Source organism: Moschus berezovskii, chromosome 22, assembly GCF_049115385.1.
Source record: "Moschus berezovskii isolate FMDL1 chromosome 22, NW_MosBer_1.0, whole genome shotgun sequence".
In the NCBI taxonomy this organism is placed as follows: Eukaryota; Metazoa; Chordata; class Mammalia; order Artiodactyla; family Moschidae; genus Moschus; species Moschus berezovskii.
Genome location: NC_142481.1, coordinates 56,203,263 through 56,219,437, shown reverse-complemented (window position 1 = coordinate 56,219,437; position 16,175 = coordinate 56,203,263). Strand labels below are relative to the sequence as shown.

Here is a 16,175-nt window from a genome sequence, read left to right as displayed (position 1 = left end):
GCTTGGCCCGGCCGCGGCGCTAGAGCCATGGCGGCCTCTGAGGCGGCGGCGGCGGCGGATCCCGCGGCTCTCGCCTCGGGCGCCCCGGCAGTCCCGGCGGCCGCGAGGGGAGCCGCCGCCGCCGCCTCGGGCCCGTGGGTGCCCCCCGGGCGGCTGAGAGGCAGCCGGCCGCGACCGCCGCCGGCGAGGCAGCAGCCCGCGGGCTCGGCGCCGCCGGCCCGGGAGCTCATCCAGCCGTCGGTGAGCGAGCTGTCCCGGGCCGTGCGGACCAACATCCTGTGCACGGTGCGCGGCTGCGGCAAGATCCTGCCCAACAGCCCTGCGCTCAACATGCACCTGGTCAAGAGCCACCGCCTGCAGGTGAGCCCGCCGCGGGCCGCGCCTCCCGGGGCCTGGCGCCACCGAGCGTCCGACGCGGGCGGCGAGGGCCGCGGGCGCGACCGCGCCGGGGGCCGGCCGGCGGCGGGGGTGGGGGCCGGCGCGGCCCTCAGAACGGGCCGGACCGCCGAGGGGCTCCCGGCAGGGAGAGTGGAAGCCCGGACGCAGGAGGGCACGGCGCGGGGAATGCCCTGTATCACGCGCCAGGCGGTCGGGCTCCGACCCGCGGGACCACCGGCGCGCACGCGGCGGCGGCCGGGGCGTTTCTCACGGTCGTGTCGTGAGCTCTCAGGCACCTCCGTCCTGTTGCAGAGAAACCGGTGACGCTGCCCGCGTAGTGCAGGGCTTTAAACGCCGGCTCGATGCGGGCGCTCTTTGCACCACACCCACAAGCACCTCCTTCGGGCCTTTGGGTGCTGCCCAGTCGTTAGCAGGGAGCTGCAGATTTGGCAACAAGTTCCACCGCTTTGGTAATAGCAGCTTTGCTCAGGAATGAGAGCTAAGGGAAGCCTCGCCCGAGGATCTTAAGGGGACATTATATATAATTACAGGACAATAATCCTGAACGTCCATTCCACCTTACATAAAATGAGGAGGTGATTCTTTTTTCAACCCGAAGTGCATGTCTGTGGGAAGCTTATTAAAAACCCAGAGGTCCAGCCCCACCCAATACCTCTTAAATCATAATTTCTCAATCATTACAATAGGACATTTCTTTCCACAACTTCTTAAAGTCTTTCCAAGCCAACAGTGGCTTAGAACGTAATTATTTAAAGTGTGTTACTGAAAGCTACATTGTGAGTATGCAGCTTTTGTTGGTCTGACTTGATTGAGGAGTAAGTTTAAATCACCTAGCTTCTTGCATGGTATGTCTGCCCTTCAGGTAAAGCTTCCTCAGGAATGTTGTTAGAATCAGACTTCTGATAAGAATTTAACAGAAAGCTTGAGGTTGTCTTCTGTAGTAGGGCAGATGTGATGACCATGAAGGGCTGTCCACTTCCTGCTCCAGCTAATTAGAGAGGCAGCAGTGTTCTTTAGGAAAATGAGGGAGCCCACTCAGGAAATGTACTGTGGAGGTAAGCTGAGGTGGGTCTGTAATTTTTCCTGCAAGTGGAACTGCAGTTTTCCATGATGGTTCTGGGTTTCTTCCTCACACAGTGCAGTAACTCTGGGAATGGTCAGTCTCTTGTTTCCTTCTTCATACTAAATTTTAATTAAACATTTCCCTTCCTTAATCATATTTTAACTTGGGTGGATGAACTGTATATTTGTAGAAATTCTGCAGTCTAATTCCTGTGTTCTCTTTAGCTCATATGTAACAGCCATCACCCACCTTCAGATTCATCCCCTCACTGATTACTAAGGCAGACATTACATCTCTAAGCACAGCGGAAGCAGCCAGTCTGACGAGGACTCTCTTTACGTTGTTGGCCTGAGCGTCATTCTGGCAAGCACTTTTTTAACACTTTATATTGTTTTTTGTGGAACTGCTGTCAGGAGCTATATCTCTCCAGACCTTGTGAAGCATCCGTTAAGCAAAAGATACCATTTATCAATACATCTCAGGATTGATTTGATAGTGTACAGTTGTTGTTCATTCGCTTTGTTGTGTCTGACTTTTTGCATCCCCAAACTGCAGCACTCCAGGCTTCACTGTCCTTCACTATCTCCCTGAATTTGCTCAAATTCATGTCCATTGAGTCGGTGATACCATTCAGCCATCTCATCCTCTGTCATCCCCTTCTCCTCTAGCCCTCGATCTTACCCAGCATCAAGGTCTTTTCCAATTAGTTGGCTCCTTGCATCAGATGGCTGAAGTACTGAAACTTCAGCTTCAGCACCAGCCCTTCCAATGAGTATTCAGGATTGATTTCCTTTTGGATTGATTGGTTTGATCTCCTTGTGTGCAAGGGACTCTCAAGAGACTTCTCCAACACCACAGTTCAAAAGCATCAATTCTTCAGCACTCAGCCTTCTTTATGGACCAACTGTCACATCCATACATGACTACTGGAGAAACCATTGCCTTGACTAGATGGACCTTTGTTGGCAAAGTAATGTCTCTGCTTTTTAATATGCTGTCTAGCTTGGTCATAACTTTTCTCCCGAGGAGTAAGAGTCCTAATTTCATGGCTGCAGTCACCATCCGCAGTGATTTTGGAGCCCAAGAAAATGAAATCTGACACTGTCTCCATTGTTTCCCCATCTATTTGCCATGAAGTGATGGGACCGGATGCCATGATCTTCATTTTTTGAGTGTTGAGTTTTAAGCCATTTTTTTCACTCTTCTCTTTCACCTTCATCAAGAGGCTCTTTAGTACATCTTCACTTTCTGCCACTAAAGTGGTATCATCTGCATATCTGAGGTTGTTGATATTTCTCCCAGCAGTCCTGATTCTAGCTTGTGATTCATCCAGTCCAGGGTTTCTCATGATGTTCTCTGCGTGTAAGTTAAATAAACAGGGTGACAATATATAGCCTTGATGTACTCTACTCCTTTCCCAGTTTGGAACCAGGCCATTGTTCCATGTCTGGTTCTGACTGTTGCTTCTTGTCCTGCATGCCGGTTTCTCAGGAGTCAGGTAATGTGGTCTGGTATTCCCATCTCATTAAGAATATTCCACAATTTGTTGTAACCCACATAGTCAAAGGCTTTAGTGTAGTCAGTGAACCAGAAGTAGATTTTTTTTTTAATTCCCTTGCCTTTACTATGATACAGCGTATGTTGGCAGTTAGATCTCTGATTCCTCTGCCTTTTCTAAATCCAGCTTGTTCATCTGGAAGTTCTCAGTTCACATACTGCTGAAGCCTAGCTTGAATAAATTTATTTCTGATTGTGTTTTTAAAATATATAAAGTTCAGGAATTCTGAAGATACAAATTATGAGCATACAGTAGACTAAGAAGAAGGAATATGTTTGAGGCAAGTGCAGATTTTGACAGTCAGGTCTTTACTTGAACTTTAGCCCAGCTGAGTATCAGTAGCCTCTCCTGCTTAGAATCTGTGTGAAGCCATTCTTCCAGTTTTAGTCATTTCTCAGATTTCTCTTGTCTGAAGACAGCACAGTGCATTCAAGATCTCTTTCTGAACTGAAAATTGAACAACCCCAAAATGGACTCTCCTGAGTTTCCTTCCTAGGTCACTTGAGAGACCTGTTCCAGGGGGAATTTGAGAAACCTCACCCTGAACCATCGTTTTTTTCTTGTCAAACAGGCTCACTTTGCTTCCTTGTTCTGTCTTTCTAACCATGTGGCCCCTGAACATCTGCTGTCTTGGTGGAAAGGGGGTTCTTTTTATTTTTTTAATAAAGGTGGCCTATGTGACAAAACAGCCATATCTGCATAGTGTTGCCCAGTGTGGTGAATCTACACTTCATCAGGAGCCAAAGAAGCAGGCTCTTGAGTTCAAACACTGTTCTTGACACTTGATGTTCTCCAAGTGTTGGGGTGGGTAAGGGAAAGAGGCCTAAGGACAAGAGCTGATGGGGATCTCCCTGTGGCCTTGAAAGGGGTCTTTGGTGGACCAGAGACTCCAGTGTGCTCCTTCTGGCCCTGAAGCCTGAGTATGTCCGCTTGGAGATATGCATAGTATTCCATGGAGATTTTCCCTTTCTTCAGTTGATTACAGCTACTTATATAATTCTAGTTTCTTTCCTAGTTTTCTTTTTTCTTTCCTATAGTTTTTTTCTTTCCTAGTTTTTTTTTCTCCTAGATTATGATAATCTTTTCTTCCCTTCCCCACTGGTTGCTGTGAGGTTCTTATTTTATTCTAATCTTTCATCAGAAGGTATCCTGCCCTCACTCAAATATTCCCTTATGATTAACAAGTTCTTCTGAATGACGATGGATAAAGTGGAGATAGAGTTGTAAGTTGCAAGGTACATGATACCTTGTGATTTTATGTGGGTTCCTGGTGATTCGGAGAAAAGAAGAGTAGGAGTAGATGAGCATTTCTTGATTCTTTTATCCCTCATGTTTGCAAATAGTGAAAGGGACAGGAGGACCATTAAAGAACATCTTATCCAGGAACACATATTTTTAAAGCATGGCTTAGTGGATTTTATGTTCAGTCCAGGAGTTTGTTTTTAATGATTTGCCAGCAATTTTTTCTTTTTTTTCTTAAAGGAAAGATTCCAAGTTGCTCCATAGATCATATTGTACAAAGACTTCTAATTTTAAATATACAATAACAGAGAAAGCTACTTTTCTTCTTGGATGTATTTCTATGAATGCAGAGAGGTGCTTGAGAAGCTACAGTGCCTTTTTTTTCCTTTTCCAAACAGTTCCCACAGTTCTTTGCTTTTATCCTCTCTTCTTCAGCAGAGTCCTTTCTCTTGCTTTTCTTTTTTTCTTTGTTTACTTTTCTCCATCTTGCTTTTTAGTTGTTTCCTCTCATAAGTTCTTTTTCAAATTCTTTTACTTAAAAGATTTTATAAACAGATACCAAAAAAGGTACACAAAACATGAAGTATTCTCTGTACATTTTTTCAGTTATGCTCAGAAGATAAAGTTAAAAAAAAAAAGTCAGCCAAGTTTTATTCTAGAATGTATATAGCACTTAAGAAGGAAAATATCACTTTTTACTGCAGTTCACGTTTTACTGTGCCATCACCATTTCTTTTCTCCCCTGTTCTCTTCTCAGAGCTTATTGTCTCTAAACAGGGATGGGAAGAAGGTCAGGAACTAGGTAGAGAGGTGGTGTTCGGATGGGCATCAGCGTGGCTGCCTTTAGTGTCTCATCCTGGTGTGTGATACAACTTTGACTTAGGTGACCGTAAACATTTACTCTTCCAAAGATTCCTAAGAGCAGCAAATATATATTCCTCCTCTGGAAAACACCTGGGGAATATTAAGTAGTTCTATTAGATATAACACAGAAATGACAGAAAAGAAGTGTAGTTTGAAGCTGTTTAGTACAGGACTTTGGATGTCCCAGTGGCTAGAAGAATTTGGAGTGCCCTCGAATATGTTTGAGTGAGGTAATGTTATAATCAGAGCTATATTTTAGAAACGTGAATCTGGCAACTTGTGAATGAAAAGACGATTGAAGATTTAGAAATGAGGCTAGTGACAAAGTCCAAACAGAAAGCCGGGAGTACTTGAACTGTTGATGCAAGCAGGAGAGAGGAAAGACGAGGAGGTGGTGGGAGACACTGTAAAAGAACAGCTAGCAAAGCTCGGACACAGCCAAGGTGTCCTTCAGAAGGTGAACCAGCGAGTGACAGTGACACATCCAGACGGTGGAGTGTCAGCCCTGAAAAGAGATGAGCGGTCCATCAGTGGCTGTCAGTGCTTACAGGGAAAAGTGTCATGAATGGGTGGAGCACAGAGTTTTAGGGAAGAGAATACACTTTGTGTGATACTATAATAATGGATAACTGTCTTTATCATTTGGCAAAACCCATAGAAAGTGCAGCACCGAGAGTGAATTCTAATACAATCCATAGGCTTTGGGTCGTAATGACATGTCAGTGTGGTTTCATCAACTAAACAAATGTACCGTTCTGCTGAGAGATGCTAATAGTGAGACAGGCTCTATTGGAGTGGGATGGGGGCTGAATGTAGTGTGTGGGAACCCTGTACTTTCCACTCAGTTTTGCTATAGAATAAAACTCTTAAAAATAAATGTTATTAATTTTTTAAAAAGGGAAGTGAACAGGTATATGAGAACATGATAGGGAGTTTGAAAAGGGGTAATAAAGGATTGCTAAGCAAATTGAGGATGTTTTAGAAATGAGCATGAATTTTGTGGTGACCCTGTAAGCAGAGTTTTATAGAACATTTGACAGGCTAAAACACAGAGGAGGGCCGTCTCTTGGCATGTAACTAAGAAGAATTTGGTAATGGTCAAGTGAAGTAAGGCTTTTAGGGTCTTTCTTAATATCTTCTCCACATTTCATTTTTTCTTGCGTATTATACACTAGAAGGAAAATAATGTAAGTTTAAAAAGTATTTCCTTTAAAAGAGATAAATTGGTGAATGGGATGAGTTTGATGACAGTGTTATTTTCATTTGAGCCTAGCAGATGTCCTTGTTTTAACAAAAGCAGCATTCCAATCAGACTTTCACAAGTATAATATTTTCTTTAAGATGAGTCCATAGATTTTCTTTTTTAGATCGAAGTATAGTTGATTTACCATGTTATGTTCACAGCAGAGTGATTCAGTTTTACATATATATATATACCTTCTTTTTCATATATTTTTTTCTGTTATGGTTTATCACCGGGTATTGAATGTAGTTCCCTGTAGTGTACAGTAGAACCTTGTTGTCTGTATATTCTATATATAGTAGTTAGAATCTGCCAACCCCAGACTCTCAGTCTGTCCCTCCCCCAGCACTCCTCCTTGGCTACCACGAGTCTATTCTCTATACCTGTGAGTCCTTTTCTGTTTCACAGATAAATTGTTTTGTGTCATACTTCAGATTTCACAAAAAGTGATATCATATGGTAGTTGTCTTTCTCTTTTTGACTTACTTTACTTAGTATGATAATTTCTAGTTCCATCCGTGTTGCTTCCAGTAGCATCATTTCATTCTTTTTTATGGCTGAGTTGTACTCTGTTGTATATATATTCATCACATCATCTTTATCCATTCATCTGTTGATGGACATTTGGGTTGTTTCCATGCCTTGGCTATTGTGAATAGTGCTGTTATGAATATAACGGTGCATGTATCTTCTTGAATTATAGTTTTTATCTGGATATATGCCCAGGAGTGCGATTGCTGGATCATATGGCAGTTCTGTTTTTAGTTTTCTGAGGAACCTCACACTGTTTTCCATAGTGGCTGCACCAATTTACATTCCCAGCAACAGTGTAGGAGGGTTCCCTTTTCTCCACACCTCTTCAGCGTTTATTATTTGTAGACTTTAATGATGGCCTTTCTGACTGATGTGATGTGGTAGCTCACTGTAGTTTTGATTAGCATTTCTCTAATAATTAGCGATGTTGAGTAATGTTTCATGTGCTTGTTGGCTATATGTATGTCTTCTTTGGAGAAATGTCTATTTAATTCTTCCACCTGTTTTTTGAATGGGTTCTTTGTTTTTTGTTGTTGACTTATATGAGCTGTTTGTATATTTTAGAGATTAAGCCCTTCTATGTTGCATCATTGCAAATATTTTCTTCCATTCCATAGGTTGTTTTTCCATTTTATTATGGTTTCCTTTGCTGTGCAAAAGCATGTAAGTTTGATTCGGTCTGATCTGTTTACTTTGCCTTTATTTCTGTTGCCATAGAAACAGTGTTTAATGTATAGTATGAGTTTAGATTAGCTTATTGACACTAAGTTGGTTGACAGAAAGCAAGAGAAGCAACAAAAATCTCCACAGCAGATAACTAGCAGCTGTAATAATGGAGTGATTATGTGATAGCCTTAGTTGCTCAGTCATGTCTGACTCTTTGGAACCCATGGACTGTAGCCCACCAGACTCCTTTGTCCATAGGATTTTCCAGGCAAGAATACTGGAGTGGAGTACTTCTCCTCCAGGGAATCTTCTCAGCCAGGGATTGATCCTGCATTGCAGGTGGATTCTTCACCTGATGAGCCATTGGGGGATTATGTGATAAACTCTGTTCTATAATACTATTAACTATAATGCTACTGAGTCCTCACCACAACCCTGAAGTAGGTCCTATTATCGTGCCTACTTCACAAATAAGGAAACCACAATAGTTAAGTTTTTCAAGGTCAAAGGAAAGGAGCAATTCAAACTACAGCAGAGAATTCAAGCTGCAGCAGTCCATATTCAGAATCCGTGTTTTTAACCACTGCACCATGGTTCTTAAAGAGCTCAGCTACACATTAGGATCATCTATGGAGATTGTTAAACCAAAGGGATTCTTAGCCACATGGTTGTTCATTTCCTCTCTAGGTACACACTGAGGGTAGAGGAGGAGGTGGCATGTTCCAAAAGTATTGAATCCTCTCTCCTCACAGCATCTAAGGACTAAAACTTCTAGGTGCTGCTGCAGCAGCTGATTCCTGAACATGTGTCTGGTTGTTTCCAGTGACCCGTAGAGAGATCCTTCATCACCCCAACCCCCCCACACCTTCCTCTGGAGCCAATTGGGGGTGGCCAGTTAAGAATTATACTGGAGGCCATAGGTGTTTCACTCCTGAGGTCTGTGGGTTCATCAAGGGCGATAAGATAGTACTTCAAGCTAAATTCGGAGAAGGCAATGGCAAGCCACTCCAGTACTATTGCCTGGAGAATCCCATGGATGGAGGAGCCTAGTAGGCTGCAGTCCGTGGGGTCGCTAAGGGTCGGACACGACTGAGTGACTTCACTTTCACTTTTCACTTTCACACATTGGAGAAGGAAATGGCAACCCACTCCAGTGTTCTTGCCTGGAGAATCCCAGGGATGGGGGAGCCTGGTGGGCTGCTGTCTATGGGGTCACACAGGGTCGGACACGACTGAAGTGACTTAGCAGCAGCAGCAAGCTAAATTAACTCACCAGTTATTTTAAAAACCCCAGTCAAAAAGTCAATCACATACTTAATTACAAAGGGTTACTAGGATGAGTTAATATATACATGAGGTGCTTACAGCAGTGCCTGACACAGTGGTAAGCGCTGTGTTAGCGCTGCCCATTATAATGAGTACTAGATTTCAGATTAGACCATGGTGCCTGTATTCACGCTGCCGTAAAAGAGCTGTGTCAGCTCGCTTTAGCTCTGTTAGGGGCATAGTGGTGATCAGAGAAAGTCACTGTGCTCTTTATCGGGAAGGCCTCGATCATAGTCAAAGGAGGTTTTTTTCAGAGGCTCACCCTGATTCAGTGGGGGTGAGATAAAAAAGAAGGGAAGACTTAAGGATGACACTGTCTTGAGCCTGAGAAACGCTTACAATTAAAGACATTGGGTTAAGGACAGATTTTTAAATCTAGAAGGAATGTTAAAGGAATGGATAGAAGATTTTTAAACAACATAGTTGTTTTTTGTTTATGTTGTTTTGAAAAATTTTTAACATGTATTAAGTTATAGTTTACACGTGATAAAATTTGCCCATTTTAAGTGAATAGTTCAGTTATTTTTAAGTAGATGTACAGTTCTACAACCACCACTGCAGTCCCAAACTTGAGAACATTTTCCTCACTCTGTAAAGATCCCTTGTGCACATCTTTAGTCATTCCTTATTGTCACTCCCCACTCGTTCTGATGGTTTTTTAAAGATCATTATTTCATTTTTCTTTTGCAGGATGGCATAGTAAATCCAACAGTAAGAAAAGATTTGAAAACTGTACCGAAATTCTACTGTTGTCCAATTGAAGGATGTCCTAGAGGCCCTGACAGACCATTTTCTCAATTTTCTCTTGTAAAACAGGTATTTTACTTGTCTTAACTATATACTTCTCTAGGGATGAAATGCAGATGTCATAAACCCAATGTATTCTAATTACTTGCCAATCATAACGAGAGAATTGAGCAGAAAGCTGCTTATAAGGACAGACACCCAAGTCTCTCACTTGGGGAAAATGAGTGGGTGTGAGTAAAGGCTGGCTGGTTCTGGGGGGAAGATGTCCAGAGTGGATTTGGAGAGAAGGCCAGGTCAGCAAAGTATGATAAATTGGACGTGCTTCCAGATTTCTGGTGTGAATCTTTCAAGGTCAGAGGAGCAGAGGCATAGGGAGATGTTCTCCCAAGGGAGTAAGAAACTTTAGGAAAAGAATTTCAGAAGCAGCTCCTTTAGAGAGGAGGGAGGGACCCAGTCAGTGGGGAAGGTGGTGATTCTGGACTGGAAGAAACTGAAACACTTCCCTGAGGGTTTGCTGGAGGGGGTCCTGAGAAAAGTACTCCAAGACTTGTTCTGCTTGCAGCACTTACTTGTAAATCAGAACCTAGGGGGTGGATACCATGGATTATTTCCAAAACAGTCTCAACTTTTCACAAAGATGAGGCATATGATAAAGGGCAGCTTGCCTGCTTTTACATTCTTTTGATTTGCACTGCTGTATTTTATCATGTCAAATCATTGTTATTTGGGGTATGTTAATGACTTTTGAAAGGTTTTGAGCAGTTGCAGATTTTCATTTTGGTCCTTTTGTGTTCTTTCTAGCACTTTATGAAAATGCATGCTGAAAAGAAGCATAAATGTAGTAAGTGCAGCAATTCGTATGGGACCGAGTGGGACTTGAAAAGACATGCAGAGGATTGTGGCAAGACCTTCCAGTGCACATGTGGCTGTCCCTATGCCAGCAGGACTGCGTTACAGTCCCACATCTACCGAACTGGCCATGAGATCCCTGCAGAACACAGGTAAGCGGGGCGGGGCGGGGGGTGCCCAAAAGCCAGCAGCTGTGGGGAGAGCTTCAGGCGAAACTTCCTGGAGAGCCGTTAGCAGGAGGAGAAAGGAGGAATGGTGGAGAAAAGATGAGACATGAAGAAGGGAGCTTTTGGAAATGGCAGCAGTACTAGTAAATAATCCACGTCTACTTGACCCAGTTGTTCTCCTTACTCTTTCACCAACTCCTTTTAAAGGTCCTTTATTATTCCCAATTGAAAACTTACTGGGTTTTCCGAAAGATTTATTTAGTTTTGACTGTTCTGGGTCTTGATTGCTGCGTGGGCCTTCTCTAGTTGCAGTGAGCGGGGACTGCTCTTGTGTGCGATGCAAGGGCATCTCACTGTGGAGGCTTCTCCTGCTGCGGAGCGCAGGCTTCGGTAGTTGCGGCACGAGCATTCAGTAGTTGCGGTGCACAGGCTTGGTTGGTCCACCACAGGCAGGATCTGCTCGGACCAGGAATCAAATCTGTGTCACTTGCATCGGAGGTGGATTCTTAACCACTGGACCACCTATTGAGTTTTCAATTCTTCCAAAACTTTCATCGTTTTCCATTAGAGAGATACTGGATTGTTGAAGAGTTTTTTAAATCATGAAACCGCTTCATTTGAAAGGTCAAATTTATATTTGGATTAATAGCTTTCTATTTTAGAAATGATAATCACTGCATTATATAATATGTTAGCTTCCTGATGCTTATGGATCTTAGTTGAGTTCTAGTACTTAGAGCTTTACCCAAAGAAGGTGTGCGTCCTCCTTCCCTGTTTGCATGTTTCTGAACTTGTGTGTAATAGGCCGGTTACAAAGGGGATTTCTTTTCACTGGGCTGAGTCTGACCCCTGCTGTAGATGTGAGACATAGAGCTTATGAGTGAAGATACGGCGCCAGGGTTGATGAAGAGAGCTGCAGTTTAAAATCACTTTTCTGTTTTTCTCTCTGTCATTGTTTTCAGGGATCCACCTAGTAAGAAAAGGAAAATGGAAAACTGCCTGCACAACCAGAAGCTGTCCAGTAAGACCGCTGAATCTCTGAGCAACCAACCAATTCCGCGACCAGACGCTCCAGAGCTAGAAACTTCAGAAATAAAGCTGGTGGCTTCCTTTGAAGACTCTTGCAGCTCTAATGCCAAACAACAGACTCTTCCAGCAGCTCCAAGGTACCCTCAGAAGTTGCTTTTACCAAAGCCCAAAGTGGCTTTGGTCAAACTCCCGGTCATGCAGTTTTCTCCCGTGCCTGTCTTCGTGCCTGCAGCCGACTCCTCGGCCCAGCCTGTGGTGTTGGGTGTCGACCATCAGGGCTCTGCGCCCGGGGCCGTGCACTTATTGCCCTTGTCCATCGGAACCCTGATCCTCGGCCTGGATTCGGAGGCCTGCTCTCTCAAGGAGAGCCTCCCTCTTTCAAAAGTTGTCAATCCTGTTGCTGTTGAGCCAATTAGCACAGGTATTCAAGTGAACTTGGGTAAAAGTCCATTTAGCCCATTACAGGAACTCGGGAACACATGTCAGAAGAACAGCATTTCTTCCATCAATGTACAGACAGACCTGTCCCACACCACACCACAGTTCATGCCGTCTGCACAGTGGGCCAGCCCTGACTCTTCTGTGTCGTCCTGTTCGCAAACTGATTTGACATTTGGTTCCCAGGTTTCCCTTCCCATTAGCGTTCAAACTCAGACTTTTTTGCCCAGTTCTAAGGTAACCTCATCCATCGCTGCTCAGACTGATGCATTTATAGATGCCAGTTTCCAGCCAGGTGGGATCTCCAGAGAAACTCAGACCAGCGGAATGCAGAGTCCAGCAGATGACCGAGTACAGATGGACCAAGCTGTAATGTGTGGAGACATTTTTGAGAGTGTCCATTCATCATACGGTGTGTCTACAGACAATATTATAAGCAGTAGCTTAGTAGCAGAGACTGTAACTCATGACTTGTTACCTCAGAACCACCCTAAAACTTTAACTCAAGATATTGAGAAATCCACACCAATTATAAACTTCAGTGCACCAAACAGTATGCTTTCATCACAGAACATGACAGATAATCAGACCCAAACCATGGATTTATTAAGTGATCTAGAAAACATCTTGTCAAGTAACCTACCTGGTCAAACCCTGGACAATCGTAGTCTTTTGTCTGACACGAATACTGGACCTGACACCCAGCTCCCATCTGGCCCAACCCAGAATCCTGCAATTGATTTTGATATTGAAGAATTCTTTTCAGCCTCAAATATACAGACACAAACCGAGGAGAGTGAGCTCAGCACCATGACCACTGAGCCAGTCTTGGAGTCGCTGGACATAGAAACCCAAACTGACTTCTTCCTTGCAGACCCTTCTGCCCAGGCCTACAGTTGTAGGGGAAACTCTAGCTTCTTAGGCCTTGAGATGTTTGACACACAGACACAGACAGATCTGAACTTCTTTTTAGACAGTAGCCCTCGTCTGCCACTGGGAAGTATCCTGAAACACTCCAGCTTTTCCATGAGTACTGATTCATCTGACACAGAGACCCAGACTGACGGAATCTCCACTGCTAAAAACCTGCCTGCCCTGGAAAGCAAAGTTCAGTTGAACAGTGCCGAAACACAGACCATGAACTCTGGCTTCGAAACTTTGGGGAGCTTATTCTTCACCAGCAATGAAACTCAGACAGCAATGGATGACTTTCTTCTAGCCGACCTGGCCTGGAACACGATGGAATCTCAGTTCAGCTCTGTTGAAACCCAAACGTGTGCAGAACTACACCCAGTCTCCAACTTCTGAAAGCGGAGTCCACATGGGGGATGGATTCACAGTTCCCTTCTGGATTTAGGAGATGAAGAACAGGGACAACAGTATTAACTCTTTTGAATGTAGTCAACGATACAGTTACTTCGATTCTTTGAGGTTCTTTGCCTTTTTGTACTTGTAAACATGAAGTCTCTGTAAAAATTTGTGAGTGTATTATAAAGTGTAAGATGTTGATCTGAACATGATTGTTCTGTGTTGTCGACATTTGCCCTTTCAGTGTAGTCTTCCCTTCTTTAAAAAAAATGTGTTTCACACCTTTAAAACCCATCTTGCCATTTAGCTGAAGCCAAGCTCACCAGGACTTAGGGTACAAACTTCAGATCTTCAAAACATTTTCGTCAAAGCATGACTGACTTAAATTGCACCTAAAATACTCTTGCCAGTGCTTGTTAAGAAATTCCTGTTCCCTGATAACGTGTAAAGAAGTCTGACGCTGCACCGTCAGATTTAAACACCAACAGCTTCACCTGCTCTGACATCTTCCTCTTCCCTGATTTGAAGACACAAAGGAAAACTACTGTTGCCTTTAGCTCCTGAGACAATTTGCATATAGTCGATGCCATCCCTCTATGTGAACTGTTACTGGTATGAACATAAGTGTATAGTACTTTGCTCACAAGACACGTTGCTGTACAATTATTGCTTAAAGTAGTAGCGGCAAGCACCTAGTGTAAATAGTGATCCTTTCAGTCTAAGTGACAGTAAGTTACCCCAACTGTAGAAACGCTGGGAATCACACCTGTTAGCTCATCCTGGAGTGTGTCCTACAAGCCATCCCTCCTGCACTCTACCGAAGTCCAGGGTGGTGCTCCAGAGCTGCTCCTCAAGGTGCACCCCACCGGTTGAGTCTGAGTTTTGTCACTCTAAATGTTAAAAAAACAAAATAGTAACATAAGGAGAAAAGGATATTCCCTGTTACATTTCAGTACTTTTCATAAGCTTGCTAGGGCAAGAGTGCAATCAACAACTATAGTAAAGTGAATCTTTTCATCCACCTCTCATTTTTTTTCCTTGAATGAGGAAACACATTGGTCTAGCAAGAAAAGTGTTTGTGCTTTGAGGATAGAAATTCTAGAATAGATCCATCTAAAATATGGCATTCTGCATTATGTTGCTTTGTTTAGAGAGAGTAATACGGAATGGTCTTCAAAGAAAATGAGGTGAAGATCCAGCGCTTCAAGAACATAATATGTTTTGAGATGGTACACACTTGTAGGGTTTTACAGGTACACTTGTAGGGTTTTTTGTATTTAGAAGATCCTGAGTTCTTGATTGTTAGCCAGCTTTCAGGCAAGTAAAAATCAATGCAGTCTGTATATTTTTCTAAGTTTACCCAAAAAAATGCTCTATTCCTTATGTGGCACATTCTTTATGCTGCTGAAGACTAAACCCTCAAAATACAACCTCAGGAGGGAACTAATAATTCATTAGAGAAAATCATTAGTGTTGCTACTAATTCCTATCCCATAGAAGAATTGGTGGTAATAGATAAATAGTATGTCCTGGGCAGATGAACTCAACCTGGTAGATAAAAGTTTGCTTGGGTCACAGTTGCCTATGAATATGGGTTTCAAAACAAACATAAAGCCTTAACTTAGTATTTCATTATGTTTTAGAATCATCACTGCCTTAACGTCTCAGACATCTGTTTCAGTTCTCCTAGTAAGGAGAAGTGCATGTTTGTTTTGGCTTTTTGTAAATACATATGCAGTGACCTATGGCTTTAAAAAAAAAAAAATTTGTGTTTCTGTGACAATGTTTGTTAATCCAGCCAACTGAATTATTTACAGAAAATTGAGCATGTAATAGTTCATGTACCAGTAAGAACTGTCCCCACCCTGAACTTTAGTTCCCTGAATTGTTCTAAGATTATTTGTAAAAGCTGAAAACTCAGTAATTAAAGAGAAGTGAGAATTCTACCTTTTGTGTGAATTCTTCAACATACTCATAATGTGACTTTGTTGCCTTTAGTTTAGTTCAGTCGCTCAGTCGTGTCCGACTCTGCGACCCCATGAATCACAGCACGCCAGACCTCCCTGTCCATCACCAACTCCCGGAGTTCACTCAAACTCATGTCCATCGAGTCGGTGATGCCATCCAGCCAGCTCATTCTCTGTCGTCCCCTTCTCCCGCCCCCGGTCCTTCCCAGCATCAGAGTCTTTTCCAGTGAGTCAACTTGTCACATGAGGTGGCCAAAGTATTGGAGTTTCAGCTTTAGCATCAATCCTTCCAATGAACACCCAGGATTGATCTCCTTTAGAATGGACTGGTTGGATCTCCTTGCAGTACAAGGGACTCTCAAGAGTCTTCTCCAGCACCACAGTTCAAAAGCATCAATTCTTTGGCGATTAGCTTTCTTCACAGTCCAACTCTCACATCCATACATGACCATGGGAAAAACCATAGCCTTGACTAGACGGACCTTTGTTGGCAAAGTAATGTCTCTGCTTTTTAATATACTATCTAGGTTGGTCATAACTTTCCTTCCAATGAGTAAGTGTCTTTGTTTCAAGGCTGCAATCAGCATCCGCAGTGATTTTGGAGCCCAAAAAAATAAAGTCTGACACTCTTTCCACTGTTTTGCCATCTGTTTAACTCTTAACAAATTCATCATCCTCTGAAAGTCACATGATGAAATGACTGTGCCTAGATATTTCCATTACCTTTGTTCATGAAAATATGCTAAGTTTTCCCAGTAGAAAGGAAAAAGACCTT

General features: G+C 43.2%; 1 protein-coding gene across 1 annotated transcript; it reads left to right on the top strand.

Annotated features, from left to right (window-relative positions):
* Positions 1-2: 2 nt before the first annotated feature.
* Positions 3-15,404, top strand: ATMIN (ATM interactor). Its single transcript, XM_055413066.2, has 4 exons — positions 3-360; positions 9,586-9,711; positions 10,444-10,643; positions 11,621-15,404. The coding sequence occupies exons 1-4, from the start codon at positions 28-30 to the stop codon at positions 13,431-13,433; spliced, it is 2,472 nt and encodes an 823-aa protein (XP_055269041.1). The 5' UTR covers positions 3-27; the 3' UTR covers positions 13,434-15,404.
* The last annotated feature ends 771 nt before the right edge of the window (positions 15,405-16,175 follow it).